The sequence below is a fragment of the Leptosomus discolor genome, chromosome 14, assembly GCF_034619465.1.
Source record: "Leptosomus discolor isolate bLepDis1 chromosome 14, bLepDis1.hap2, whole genome shotgun sequence".
NCBI lineage: Eukaryota > Metazoa > Chordata > Aves > Leptosomiformes > Leptosomidae > Leptosomus > Leptosomus discolor.
The window spans coordinates 4945857-4960146 of NC_141404.1; the positions used below are offsets into that span (position 1 = coordinate 4945857).

Below are 14290 nucleotides of genomic sequence, written 5' to 3' on the forward strand. Positions count from 1 at the left end.
TTAATACAAAAATGGGACTGAAGGAAACTTACTCAACTGACTGATTTTCCAAACCAAATCAAGATCTGCCATGAAGCATCTGACCTGTCATTCCCTCTCTCCATTTTGTTTGGCACAAACCTGATGTTTATTGATTCTATTCTTGCTCTACCATAGTGTAGGAGCCCTGTTGTGTCTTTGATAAATTTAATTAACCTTTCTAGCAGGAAGCCGAGATTGTAATGAGCAAATATACACCTGCAATGCATAGGCTGCTCTGTACCAACTTCCCATGTCAACACTTTTAGCGCTTGGTGCTTCACTTCACTTTGAAAATGGAAAAAAGCTATCTGGATGTTGAGAGTCTCCATAGGGAGCTAGTCCACTTAGGCAGTCCATTCAGAGTAGCTAACAGAGATCCCAGCTCCCTGACTCTCTGGCATAGACAGGCTAGAATTAAAGTGCCTGCACTCTTACAGCCACTTGAACAGGGGTGTTTTCTCATCTGTAGTAAACCGGGGTAGCCACAGCATTTGAAAATAATAACTAATATATTTAATGGAATTAGAAATAGTTTTTAATACACTCTTAAATCACACCATTCTGAGTTCCCTCATGCACACACAAATCTGTCTCCAGACGTTCCAGGTTAGGAAATTACTTACCTTAGGACGTACCCATGAAGAACTCCATTATGTTCACTCTCGGGAGGAGGTTGCCACTGGACCATGATAGACTGATTGGTGCGCCCACTGGCCACTATGTTTTTAGGTGGGGCACTGGGGGGCTCCTCAGGTAGCATCAACCTAAGTACAAAAGAATGTGATGGAGGTGGGTGTTGAAATAAATGATAGATAACATTTCTATTTCATGTATCCACTCCATGTGAATCAGTTTCTTTTATCAAAGTCTGATGACTAGAAAGAAATATAACGCTGATCAGACTGCTGAAGACATGCATGAAATAGTTACAACAAATCAACATAATAGGAAATCAGTTAAGCAAGCAACAAGACAGACAGCTGAAGTAACCTTATTCTCTCTGAATCACCCAGGCTGCTACAACTCTTTAAAAAGATTATAAGCCTGAATGACTTAGAGCTCAAGTCCAGTGTCTGTGACTCTTTCCAAATTGTTTCTTTCAGCTCTTTCAATATTTTTCATATCAAACTCCTAGGTTTTGAAAAAGCCATTAGAGTTCAGCTGTTCTGCAGTTCAAGCTTGCAGCAAGCGTTGGTTCACAGAAGAAGGGGGATGCGTTTGAAACTAAATTTGATGAAGCCATCCCTCCTTGTCGCATCTGGGTGAATTCCAGAAGTGACATTGCAATGCTTGGGTGAATGCTGTACCCCTTCCCAGGCTGACTCCTGTGGCTTAGCACAAGAGCAAAAAAATATTTCCAAGATTCTGCTCAACTGATACTCTGGCAATATGAGGGCACCTCTCCCATTGTGTGCTGACACCCTGCGTCACCTAATTGCCATTATCAGCAGTTGCTGACAGCTGCATAGCACTCCCCAGAGGCCTGGGTAATGCTAACTGCTCCATTCCCCAATTATTGTGCAAAAGATAACTTTATTTTATTCTCTCACGAACAATCGCCAGGTTTTCCTCCCAATAATTCCAGGTTATTGTACCTTTAGTATACAGACATTATTTTTACTGTACCTGCTGGTCTCAGAGCTGTACTGGCCTTTTCCCACCTGGTTAACGGCACACACTCTGAACTGGTAGGTTCGGGCTGGAGTTAGTCCACTCACAGTGACACCAGTCATCTTTGGGTCAAGATTTGATAGGTGAACCTTCCAGGGAGAATCTGTTAGAATAATTTACATGTGAAAAAAGATGGAAGTGCTTGTCAAAAGCCCTGCAGAAGTGAGAAAACGCCTCTGACTGCTCAGAGCTCTTTGTGCCTGTTTTCCTCAGAGGAACTTTGAGAAGAAGTTTCTTTTCAGCAGAAGAAACCTTCCTGTCAGCCCACACGGTTATGCAGATTGCACATTTGTCTACTGGAAAGTGATGCTGCACATGTCATGGCATAATAAATAAAAACTATATTCATTAACATTTTAATAAAAGAGGAAACAAGCATGATAAAGACAGATGGGCTGTGTATTTCACAACCCATCTGTTTGGCAGGCCATTACAACACCACACCCATGAGTGGCTCTGGTGGAAGGACTGTAATGAAATTCTCAGTCAGTTTGGAATATCTTCCTACCCAGCTTGCAAGCAGGTGTAGAAGCGTGACTCTCTCTGCCAAATCAGCCCTTTGCTGTAAGACCTGAGAAAGCTTCTGCTGCAGATTCTACATGTCTGCAGGTTTTTTTCTAGAGATAGTATATGGTATTCAGTCTAATCATTTCCTAGGAAGATTCCCTGCTATAAACAGTCCTGGCAGCACTATAAACCCCTCATTGTCAGTTCACATACTTGACATACCGAGCTCCTCTGATGCCCAAATTACATTTTCAAGTCTTCAAAGAGGTCAGAAATGAAACATGTTGAAAATTAAATATCCTGACTTCTTTTCTTCATAGCCTGATGTCACATATTCTCCCTAAAGTAATGACTGAAATTGTCAGGAAGAGGTGACATTTGGTCTGTGTTGCAACAGTACAGCAATGGAATCAGCCAATTTAAAGATTTGTTCAGTTTTTAAATAATACCAGCTGTTTTCATGCTCCCTGCTCAAAATTACTAACACTTCTGGAAATTACTGAGGAGCTAGCTGTAGATTTTGGCAACGTATCTGTGCATGTAGCTCATCAGAAGTGCATTGCGGCTCCTGCCAGGTCACCTAGATGTCTGCCTGAAAATGAAGATGAGATGTCCCAAATGTGGAAGGCTGCTAACTTCACACCAAGATGTAAAACACTAATTTAGTGCTTTTCTGGCAGATTCCTCAGCAAGTTTAAGTCCTCCAAGGTATAATGCCAGTTGGGCTATAAAGACTGCATCTTCAAATTACTCAAAATATATTTAATCCAGTAACGGCTTTCCGACAACAAAATCTTTTTTAACAGGAAAACTGACATAACAAAATACTGGGAATGCTGGAGAGGGACATTTGCACAGCAGTCAAGTTCCATCCTTGCCAGTTGTTGATTTGCCAACAGTCACTTTGGCTGCGAGATCTTGATGGCAACCCATCTTAGCTGAACGTTGAACTTCTTTTAGAAAGACTTTAGAGGAAGCACACCTTTGCTATATAGAAAAGCTTGTTAGGAGTTTTTTGCACCCTAGTTCCTTTTGAAGCTTCTCTTGAGACCTCACAAACAACTGTTCACCTTGTTACAGCCAGTGTGCACAATAACAAATCAAGGTAAGCCGAAGTTAAGTTATGGCTGACTTAGTACATTGCCTGAAGCAGCTTCCTGAGGAAAATGGAAGAGCAGACACCAACAAGAGAGTGAAATACACTTGTATGAGCTACTTGGGTAGTGGTCCATTTCCTAGAGCGTTTCATTTGTTTACTGCTAGTGTAAACACCACCTGAGAGTGCTTAACCCAAGCAGCTCAATGTAGTGAGCAGTTTGATTCAACAACAGGGCCTATTAATCTCTTCAGCACCTTGGGGCTTTGCTCTGTTTATATGCTGCATCTGTAGAATACTTTATTTATTCTTTTTCCTCTCCTGGTGGAAGATAAAAGATCTGGCAGGAAGAGAGATTAAACTGAAAACTAATATAAACGAAGCCTATTCATCTCCTGGGCACTCTGATTCGTAAAGGAAAGTGGTTTGGGGAGGATTTGCTCACTCATGGAGCAGTGGATACAGTGAGTGTGCAGAGTATCTTTAAAATTTAAATGTCAAGTCTTTTTTCTGACAATCAATAAACTAAACATTTCGAAAGGTTGTTCTCCCTCCTTAAATACACACCAAAACCCAGAATTGTGCAGAAGCTTGTTTTACCATCGAGAAGAGCAATTCTGACATAGGAAACATGCCATCAAATGTTCAACACTGACTCTTCTCCTCCAGGGATGATTGTCACTTGCCTGTCCCAGGAAGCCTGGAGAAGCTCCATGGTGACAAAAGACTTGCCAGGTCAAACTATTAAATAAGCCTTTGTTAGATTGAACAGACTGTGCTAATCCTTCATTTAACTTAAGCTGTCCAGAATGTACCCTGGGCTTTTCTTGCTTGCTTTCCCACTGCAATTGCTACTGTCTGAAAATTTTCCATGTTTATCTGTCTATCATCTTAAGGATATTGGGTATTTTGAACTAACTCTGATTGCCTCTCCAAGTTAATTTATTGAAAATGAAGAATCTCACAGGCTACTCTCTAGTTTACAATGTGATTTTGGGGGTTTTAGAAATTACTTTTGTTCTCTCAAGAATCTGTGGATGCACTTGTGAATACATTTAATAACACCAAGACACATTTCTTCTGTATTTCCCTGTCTACCTTATAACTCATGCATTAATTGCAGATTCCTCAAAAATAATTTCTAATTTAATATTACAGATCTATTGCTGAAAGCTGATTTTTGCTGGTTTCGAGTACATCTCCATCTATGTTATTCTCCAGGGGTTTTCGCATAGATGGTAGTATTGGTATTTACTGGAGTTTACTGAATTCACCTTTCAAATCTTCATGACAATATGATATTGCAAGAAGTTAAAATTAAATAGTTCATCCTTTGTTTCGTAGGACTTCAACAAAGTCTAACAATGGCCTGAGAAAAAGTATCTTTTAACACTATTATCTATAGACACAAGTCACAATGGTAACAAACAACATAGTTTTACTTTGATTTTTGCAAAGATTTATCAATGAATTCAATTTTTATCGTTTGAATATTCCTACCAAATTCAGGATGACAATCCACGGACTTTAAGTTAAGCATGTATAGGTGCTTTTCATAGGAGCTTTTATTATCTCCTCTTTGGTACAATGTGATGACTAAGTTATGCCACATCACACGATACAGATATCCCAGAATACAATAAAACAAAAATGGACTTTTATCTTAATTGTACTCAGCAGAATTCTTTAAATATTAATTTATTTCTTCAGTTAAAAGACTATTCAGAATATTTTTTGATTAATCCCTGAAATCTAAACCTCCTTGGAATAAAATAAGAGTATCCCCTTCTAACTCCAAGAAAATACTTCATTGGAATTCCCAGGTATATTGCAACAGGGGTTAAAGAGGTCATGAAACATGCAAAAATTATAACAGTGCAAATGACAGAATGCACAGTACTATTTGTTTGAAAATTCTATTTCAAATTAAGCTTCACGTTCCTGGCTCTGTGTGGGCAGGAATACTTAATGACTGTGTTTCCCTGCAACTGTGTTTTTCAAATTAGATTATAAATTTGTCCCCAAATGTTTAAGGCCATATGTCTCAAGTCACCCACAGACACAGTCTACTGTGAATACTTGTAATTTGGGAATGAATTCATTGTGCCAAATACATTAATTTTAAAAATTAGGTGACTAGAGTCGTTCATATTTCCAGCAATTTACGTGCATGATCTACCACTGTTTTTTTCCTCTAATTAAAACAAGGTTTTTGTAGCTATTTACTGAATTGATATTAATGAAAAGGAGTTCTAATCCATGCCAGGTGGAGTGACACGCCTCTTTCTAATGCAGCTAGTAATTAGTCCCCTGAAATTTACCCTCGATATTTTGAACCCTCTTCAGCTATTTCTCTGAAACAGAAACTGTTATTATGTATTAATTATTATGGTACGTGCTTCAAAACGTACAATGGATCTTAAAGCTACTAGAAAATTATTCAAAGCAAAACAGCTAACAAAATGAACAAAACTAGGCTACATTTTGGCACCTGTAACTGCAAAGCAAAACACACGTATTAAAACTCCACAGATCTAAGAACAAAGTCTCCTGTGCAGCTTTGCTAACTGGAAAATAAATCATAATTCTGATGTCCCTCCCTACCCTTTACATGTATGAAAGCAAATGGGGATTAGGACGTTGAGCATATTGCGCTGCTGCTGACAGTGAAAAAGCTACAGATGCAAGCAGATGAGCTCATGGAGGGCATGCGCTGACTCCTCGACAGTTGCTCCTTCTGCGGCACAAAGAGGACTGGCAGAAAACCTGAAAGGAATTATTCTTTGAAAAGCAAAGAGAAATTCTGCACAGTCGTATCAGACAAAACTATACCTACACAAGATCAAACGTCAGCTTCGTTCACAAACATCACTTGGGATAGGTGGGAACAAAGGAAAGGTGGTGTTATCCGAAGGAGTAGGAGGTCTGTAGAAACTACATATTAACCAAACACTACTGAGATCAAAATAACTCTGAAAAACAAACACTTCAAGAAAATAAAGAACAAGACAGTGACAGTATGCAGACGTTAAAGTCAGCTTTCCAAACCAAAGTCACTGTTGACATTGTTCTGCTATTCTGTTGGCATCTGCAAAGGTGAGCAATAATATATGAAATGAGAGAACACAGCATATTCAGTGGGCTTAGATTCCTCTCTGTCCTACTTCTGTGAATAGCCATCTAGACATTGTACATAAAAGCAAAGTAAACAAAGATAAAGATGAAAACTGAAAGGACAGCAAGATCTAGAGTATTTCTGGGAGTCAAGATGCTCAATGCACAACAAACCTCGCCTGTGTTTGGTTTTTGCAGCTACAGGCTTGCTGAAGTACATCTGTCTATGATTTGCGATAATGAGACTCTCTCAGTGGTAGACTGCAATGCCAGCAGCCAAAATTATTGGATCTATCATGGAGTGAGCAAGGGTTCAAAGGATCCTGTGGAGTTCTGAGTGACTGTCTGCATGATTTCTGGAGAATTATTGTTGATTTTTGCTGAGACTTCTACAAATTTCAGTGAACGAGTTACAGCGTTTTCAAAATGGTGGCACATTTACCCCATTCCTACAGACGAACAACTGCACAGCATCCTTGCTAGAAAGGCACTTGAAGACCTTTCAAACCCGTCCTGGCACCGAGTGAGCTGCCTCTTCTTTTAGCAACTCTTCCCAATCAACACAGCCCAGTACAGGACCCATGTGCACATGTTCTGCCAGCTCTGTGCTGTCTCTATGTAAATACAGTTCTGGTACCTCTGCATCACGTTTCCAGACTGGGACTTTATTAGCTTGTTGTTGTCAAAGCCACTGTGAAACATGAAACACAAGAGTGACATCCTTGAGTGAAAGAACAGGTAAGGAAAAGCAGAAAGGCAGTTACCGGCCTGTATTTGATAGGAGGGGAAAGAGGGAAGGGTGAAAAATAAAAAAAGGTGGTGGTGATAAAAAGGTAGAGAGAAAGTGCGAGGGCAGAACACTGAATTTTCTCATTTGTTACAAAAAGATCGGGAGTCTTTGCTCAGAAAGAACTGTTTTAAGGACAGCAGTCCTGGGCATGACTTGGGATTTCTGCTAGGATTAGAAAACTGCACTTTGCCTAACAGATGTCAAGATCATCAGTTCTGGGACCTCCACATCGAAAACTTGTGCACTGCAGCCTGCAAAGCAAAAGAGTTGTATGTGATCTGAAGCTCAAGTTTCGTCTCAAGCTCTCTGTGTGGCAAAACAAAATGCTACTCTCTAGATAATCAGAAATCAGGCCTGTTTCACATTCAGTTATGCAGTGGCTAATTTCCACATGTCAGAAAAAGTGATACTCTTAATTTTTTCATCAAGAATCAATCAATTGTTAGGCTTGGATTTCCAGCTCCTAGGGTGATACAGATTAGAAAGTATTGCCAAGGTGACCGATTTCCATATAACCTCATCTTTCCATCAGCTCCTAAAAAGGCATTAGCAACGTCCCTGAATAACCTTGCAAACTGAGAGCCACAGAGGACCAGACATACAGCATGACAAAACTGTAAGAAGTGGCAATTCACAGTGACCTATGAAGCTAGATACTTCGATGTTTTACAGTAAAGCATCCTCAACCACCTACCTAAGGGAAGTGTATAAAATGATAACCTAGGGAAAGTCAAGAAAATATATGAACCCATATACAGATAAGATAGTAGCTCCTATTGACATCCAAGTTTTTTTGTCTGATAGACCATCAGTTCCTTATTTTATCCTACTTCCTGCATTTTTCAGGTGAAATTTGGGCTCTGAATGCATCAAGGTATTTATGAAACCACAGCAAAAGACAACCATGGGGAGAAATAAAATACGACTATTACTATTTTGCAGATGTTGAATAGAAGCACTGAGGAATGACCTGTTGTGCCTCAATTCTGGCTGGCAACGCTAGAGCTGAAACCGAGGCTTTGCTATGTAACAGTTCCACCATCTCAGGCCTCCTCTTCTTGTTTAAAACCCAGGGCTTTGTGCACATTGTCGCTTATTTAGCAAACAACAGTAATATTTTGTTGGTAGCTCTGGTAAAAGATGAGTCTGAAAGAAGGCTGAATAAGAAGAACATGAGGTTGAAATGTATTTGACTTTACTCACTGTTCTCAGAGAGTTCGACCATGTAGTAGAGAACAGGACTGTTTCCATCAAAGGGGCGCACCCAGGAGAGCATCACACTGCGGCCATATGAGGAATTTAGAGTGGCCAGAAGATTCTGAGGGGAATGAGGCAGCTCGCTGTTAAGAAAAAGAGAAAGGGAGGAAAAACAGCACAGAAAAATCAATCTACATTTCATTCAGCTGCAGTCTTGCAGGCAGTTAAAGGCACACAACATCAGACTGGTATGATAATAGATATAAAACTACCAGCAGCTATTGTACAATTAAATAAATGAAAGACATCTCTGAATTCTTCACAATTCTATCCTATTTGGAAAAAAAATTAATTTATGCTGAAAATCCCAAGGCTGAGGCTTAGAACAGCTAATGGAAATGTTGCTGTTGGAATGTGGAAAAAAGACAATTTTCATACTGTTTTTGATTGAGACAAGTTGGTCAATAAATTTCCTCTCTCACTTTTTTCCCCTTCTTATGATGATGTCCTAGCAATGTGACAGCAGTAATACGTATAAACAGTAAAACACATGGGAGATATGATTTAACACGGAATTTTTCATACTCAAGGAAGCAGAAGACATTGACACTATCCATATAGAGCTACTAATCAAAATTACCATATGTATTCTTAGGCTGCAGAACAGCTTGATTTACTCATGGATTCAGGCTTATCCTGTCATGGGTAGACTCTTTCCTTCCTATAATAAGGATTTTTTTGGAAGCACCCAACCAGAAAATCTAGAGAAAATGCCTGCAGAAACCCCATGGAAATACAAAATGAAACATTAAAAAAACAAAAATAAAACAGCAGCTCAATTAAAATGCATAATTTCTCCTCATAAAGGCAATTTGTGGAAAAACATTTCATTTGTATTCATTGGCTGAAAGTCGGAAGCTGCATGGTGCAGTGAGAAAACGAAATTCTGCTGCATCCCCTAAATGCTGATCTGTATTAAGTGATAAGGGCCCTTCAGCCATTATACTTGAGCTTGATTTCTGCTCCTTATCATCATGGTTCCTAAGGAGCACAAGGATCTCAGAGAGAAGGAAAAGCAAAGAGGGCCAGTTTTCACCCATTCAACCTACTGCTCCTCCCCAGGAAAGCTGAGGGTAGCCCTTCCTCAGCAAGCACCAGAGCAGAAAGCCACAAGGGTACTCCACATGCTTAATTTAAAAACATAGTAATTTCTGGTTGTAACTATCATGCTACTGAAGGCTTACAGTTATTTAAAAACCACAAATCCTTAGCCACTGACAAAAGTAAATAAAGACCCTGGCTTTAAGCCAAAACAATAAATATGTCCCGGGTTTAGGTTTCTACTGGAAGACTGAGGAACATATGGAGAGCCAGACAATAGTTTTATTATTTTTCTGTTAAAACTGTGAATGCTTTCGTTTACATGGCTACACACTGTGGAGTTAGCACCAAAAAAAAAAGGTTGCTGGAAAAGGCAAAGAGCGATAAGAAAAACAGACAGATAACGAGACAACACAAGTGGAAGACACTCACCTGCCCAGGTCTCTGTAGGCTAGAAGCATTGGTGCTTCCTAAGCCTAAACCTGAGACTCAAAGTGTTGTCTCCTCTCACTTGACTAATAAAGCCTAACCAAATCAGCAGCATGGTGACCCCAGGCTCTTTCTGTAGCAAACGTGGAATAACACCTCAGGGTGTGATTCAGATCTTAACTTAATTAAACCACTTGCTCAAGATGCCTTGATTATGAGGAGTTGAGGCTGACTATGTTCTCGCTTAAATCTGGGCACGCACCAACCAGGCTCCAGACTTCCGATGCACAGGCAGCTAAGACAAGGTCACTTTCGGGCTAGGAGAAACATCAGGCACGGGAAGGAGTATGTGTGGGCCAAATGGAAGCAGATTTTGAATACAGCATTGCAAAATTTTGGATCAAAACGTTTAGGGAAGAGGGGGACCTGGAAACAAAGTAGGAGGGCAGCTGGCCCGCAAGACAAAATGGCAGAACAAACCTGTCATTTGAAAAGCGTGGAGTGGGGATTTAAGGTACGGCCATTTACCCAGGGACTACAGGAGTGTGCTACTTAATTTTGAATGAAACATTAAATTATAATAAACATTAAACCTCCACTACAATTTATCATTATGTCCTAAGCAAGCTGGTTGGGAAAGTGTTTTTGTGATTAAGCTGGCAAAGGAAATTACTGAAGGAAAGGGAGTGAAACGTCTTGTTGTGACATGGCTCACAGAAGTCCCAGTCCCCACTTCACTTATCACCAGGCCCTGTGGGGAAGAGCTCAGGGACAGGCTGTGCTTTCAGCTTCTTCCAGAAGATGATGGTCACACAGGGAGCAATGTAGGAGGGGTGGCTGAAGGGGAGCTCACAGCAAACTTATCCCCATGTAACTCCCTTTCTGGGAACTAAATAAATGCTCCTGGTATATATTAAGGATATTTTCAGGATGTGCATTTAGTAATCTTGTTTACCTATACATTTAGAAGGGCTGAATTAACAGCTTATTGGAGGACAGAGGCTACGTGACTAAGAAAGACTTAACAGCTTAGTCTCTTCTTCTTAGTGTACAGGTCTCAGAAGACTTTCGAAGGAGAGAGCACATTCCCTTTTTCGTGTTTTTTAAAGCACAAACTGTGTTTAAGCACATGGGTTTTTGCTTAGGATTTGGGTTTAGTTGATTATTCTCTTAGATTGACACAAAATGGTAATCAGTCAGCAGCTTGTAGGGAACAGGCACTGGCTGTTCAGACAGAGACTGGGTAGCGTGAGCTGCAGCAGCCGTACAGTACACCTATCTCCACTAATATCATCTTCTTTAGCCATATGTGTCCACACCAAACAGCAACAGATGGTGCTTACAGATTTAAATCCCCCAAGGCAGACATAACAAGTGCCTAAGAAACACACCTGGACAGGAATAAGTATTTAAAACTACAAAGACATTTCAGCACAGAAGCGTACTTCTCTCTTTGTAGTTTACAAAAGCAGAGATTAATAAATACTAATTCCTACTTTAGCAAGCACTTACACTTTGTCTCTTTCTCATTTGCTACCACATACTGTGTGGAAGGGATGATAAATGAGACCTGTACCCACATCATGAATATTCACATTCCCAAAAGAGATCATTGCTGCTTTTTTTTCCTTTAACAGAATTACTTTTCCTTGCTGCTAACATCCAAAAAATCACTGCAGGGAATGGTAATTTCAGTCCTTCTTCAGGATGAGAAGGACCTCAGACTAGAACTGCTCAACTTCTGATACAATAAGAAAGCGAATGAGGTTTAGGACAGTAACACACAGGGCACAGAACAGCCCTTGACTGGACACTGGAAGTTTAATCCCAGCATTACTGTCTTTCTTATGTTGACTGAAGCCGCAAACAGGAAACATATGAAGGTTTTTCAATATAGGATATCTCAAGACCTCACTCCTCTAGTGCTGAAGAGTTGCATGGAGGCAAGTTTGCCATAACTTACTTTGTACGATAGCAAAAGATGTATATGGACACTTTTAAAACTGTAATTGCTAGATAAGCCCAGGGTTAATGGCATAGCCACCAAAGTGACCTGAGGGAACTCTGACAAAGCAATTAAAATAGCGGATTTGCAAGAAAAGGACATGAAGTCATTGTGACAATCTAGGAGAGAAATATTAGCTAGTTGCAGATGATACATGTTCAAAACAGAAACCCTAATGTTTCGAGTCAGCTCATCACTGCCAGAGGGCAGCTAAAAAATTCACTCAGCAAACACAGAGTGTTTTATAAAATTAGCTAAAAGCAGACTATTTGCTGAGGGAAATAAACCAGACATGGTTTGGAGAGATTTCTGAGAAAAATGGTCCAACAGCAGGTAATTAGAGAGACTGTGACTGAAGAGGGGATTACTAAAAAGGCAAGGGAGATTAAACAAGTTTTCTTGTCAGTTTATAAAAAGCCCCACTCCCATTTCATAAATTATTTCCCAAATCAGGTCCGCCATACAAGTTTTACTCAGGAGCAGGTGGTTCATCTGCTAGACCTGATAACGTGGTAAGAAGTTGAGGCAGGAAGCCTAACAAAGCGCTCAGCCCTGATGGCTTTGCTCATAAAATTTTATAATGTTTTAAATTAAGAAACGTGTCATCTGTTGCTCAGGACTTTCCAGTTTTTCTTGCAAAAGAGTCCTCTCCAATTTCTAAACACAGGAAGGATTCTTGCACGACATCCACGAGTTCTGACGCTTTTTGTCTCTCATGGCCTATGACGAGGTGGATTTTTGAAATTAAAGCCTTGCCACATCCCACAGAGCACAGATTTACTTCCCGTTTCATTTTGGTGGTCACCACAAGCTCAAATCTATAGACAACTTGGGAAAGGCTTTTGAATTTTATGCTTTCTTTGTGCTAAAACCACCTATATTTCTGATAAACCTTCAATGATGAACAGACACAATTGTATTTCCAAGTGTATTTCTGGGCGATATTTCTCTTTTGCACATCAAGTGCATTTAGACTCAGCAGTAACCTTACTTCTTGGATGACATCTCAATAGAGAGCTTGGAAAAATAAATAGAAGCTTTCTTTCTAGTGAGGAAGGAATAATACATTTGCAAATTTGACATCCTTCCTGTTTTCACTCCCTGCAGAAAGGAAAAGAGATGGGCTGTTGGAACTGAGGGATATGGGATCCATATGAAGATAAGTTTGTAATGAGACATCATTTTGATTTGCTACTCTGCATCAGTCTTGCTGATTTTATTTTTAGTAATCAAGCTATTTTTTATGGGATATATTGGGAAGAAATTGGAATAAGTAGTAATTACAAATACTCTAGTAAAAAGGGTATCAAAATTCATGTACAAATGATTGACAAAGGCAATACTGCGCGTTCTTGGCAACCCACAGGGCTTTATTATAAGTGGTTAGCTCCCCTCTCCTGCTTCTGAAGAAGACAGAACAATAACAGTTCTTTCTCTGGTGAAAGAGAACCAAAAGAAGATGAACTTGCTGCCAGGAATAAATTGTCTATTTTTGTATTACATTGTCCTTCCCGTATTTTTGCATAGAGAAAGCGCCTAAAAGATTTTACTATATGTTGTGACGTAACAGAGGCTTGTACAGGGCTTTGATTTTCCAACAATGCAGCATTACCATGCTTTACAGTCACAGTCGTACAACAAAGAGATTCTGTAGTATGGACTGCCGACAGACTGATATTGAGCAGCAGGTATCATCAGATATAGATAGTGGTAATTCTGCATATTTTATATTTACTGAGAACCCTCAGGACACTTTGAGCTGGAATCAGCAGTTTCCCATCAGGTGAGTGATACACTGCAATAACTGAGCTTATGCAGCTTTAGGAACAAGCGTTTTTTCCTCTATACATATTCCAGTATGGTATTTGCAGGACTGTAAAAGTAAGCTAAATGAAGCTGGGATGTTTCATAACACACAGTTATTATTCAGGATCAAATCCTATGACTTGGAGGAATGCAAGAGAAGCATAAGCTCATCATCAAAAGACCTGCAAATGTTTCTGCATTTACTGTCGAGAAGCTCTGCTTGGCGGAAAAAAAAAAAAAAGTAAGTAAAAATTAAAATCTATCTCTTGCAGAAGAGAAACATCACTCGCAAATGTTTTACCTCGTGCAAATCAAATCAGGAGATGTACATGAAGAATAAACACATTTAGATGGAAGACAAATGAATGAATAGAGTATCTTGACTAGCAATTAGTTTCTGTGGCCAAGTACCATCAGTGCAAAATTGATGAGCAAGGTAACCTTTGGCTGCACTTTAGCAAGTTCTTCATTAGTTTTCTGCCTTTCTTTTTCAGATATTTTATTTCTTCATAGACATGCTGAGAAAAATGATCTATCCTGCTTGCACCACCAA

The 14290-nt window shown here is 39.7% G+C and overlaps 1 protein-coding gene across 3 annotated transcripts in view; it reads right to left on the reverse strand.

The window, feature by feature from the left end:
- SDK1 (sidekick cell adhesion molecule 1) overlaps positions 1-14290 on the reverse strand; it is a 409863-nt gene that overhangs the window by 115567 nt on the left and 280006 nt on the right. For all 3 annotated transcript variants that reach the window (XM_086472872.1, XM_086472871.1, XM_086472870.1), the window contains exons 14-16: positions 8403-8539; positions 1648-1795; positions 645-785 (exon numbers count right to left, since the gene is read on the reverse strand). In XM_086472872.1, the coding sequence (XP_086328998.1) occupies positions 645-785; positions 1648-1795; positions 8403-8539 (426 nt within the window). The remainder of the gene's footprint in view (positions 1-644; positions 786-1647; positions 1796-8402; positions 8540-14290) is intronic.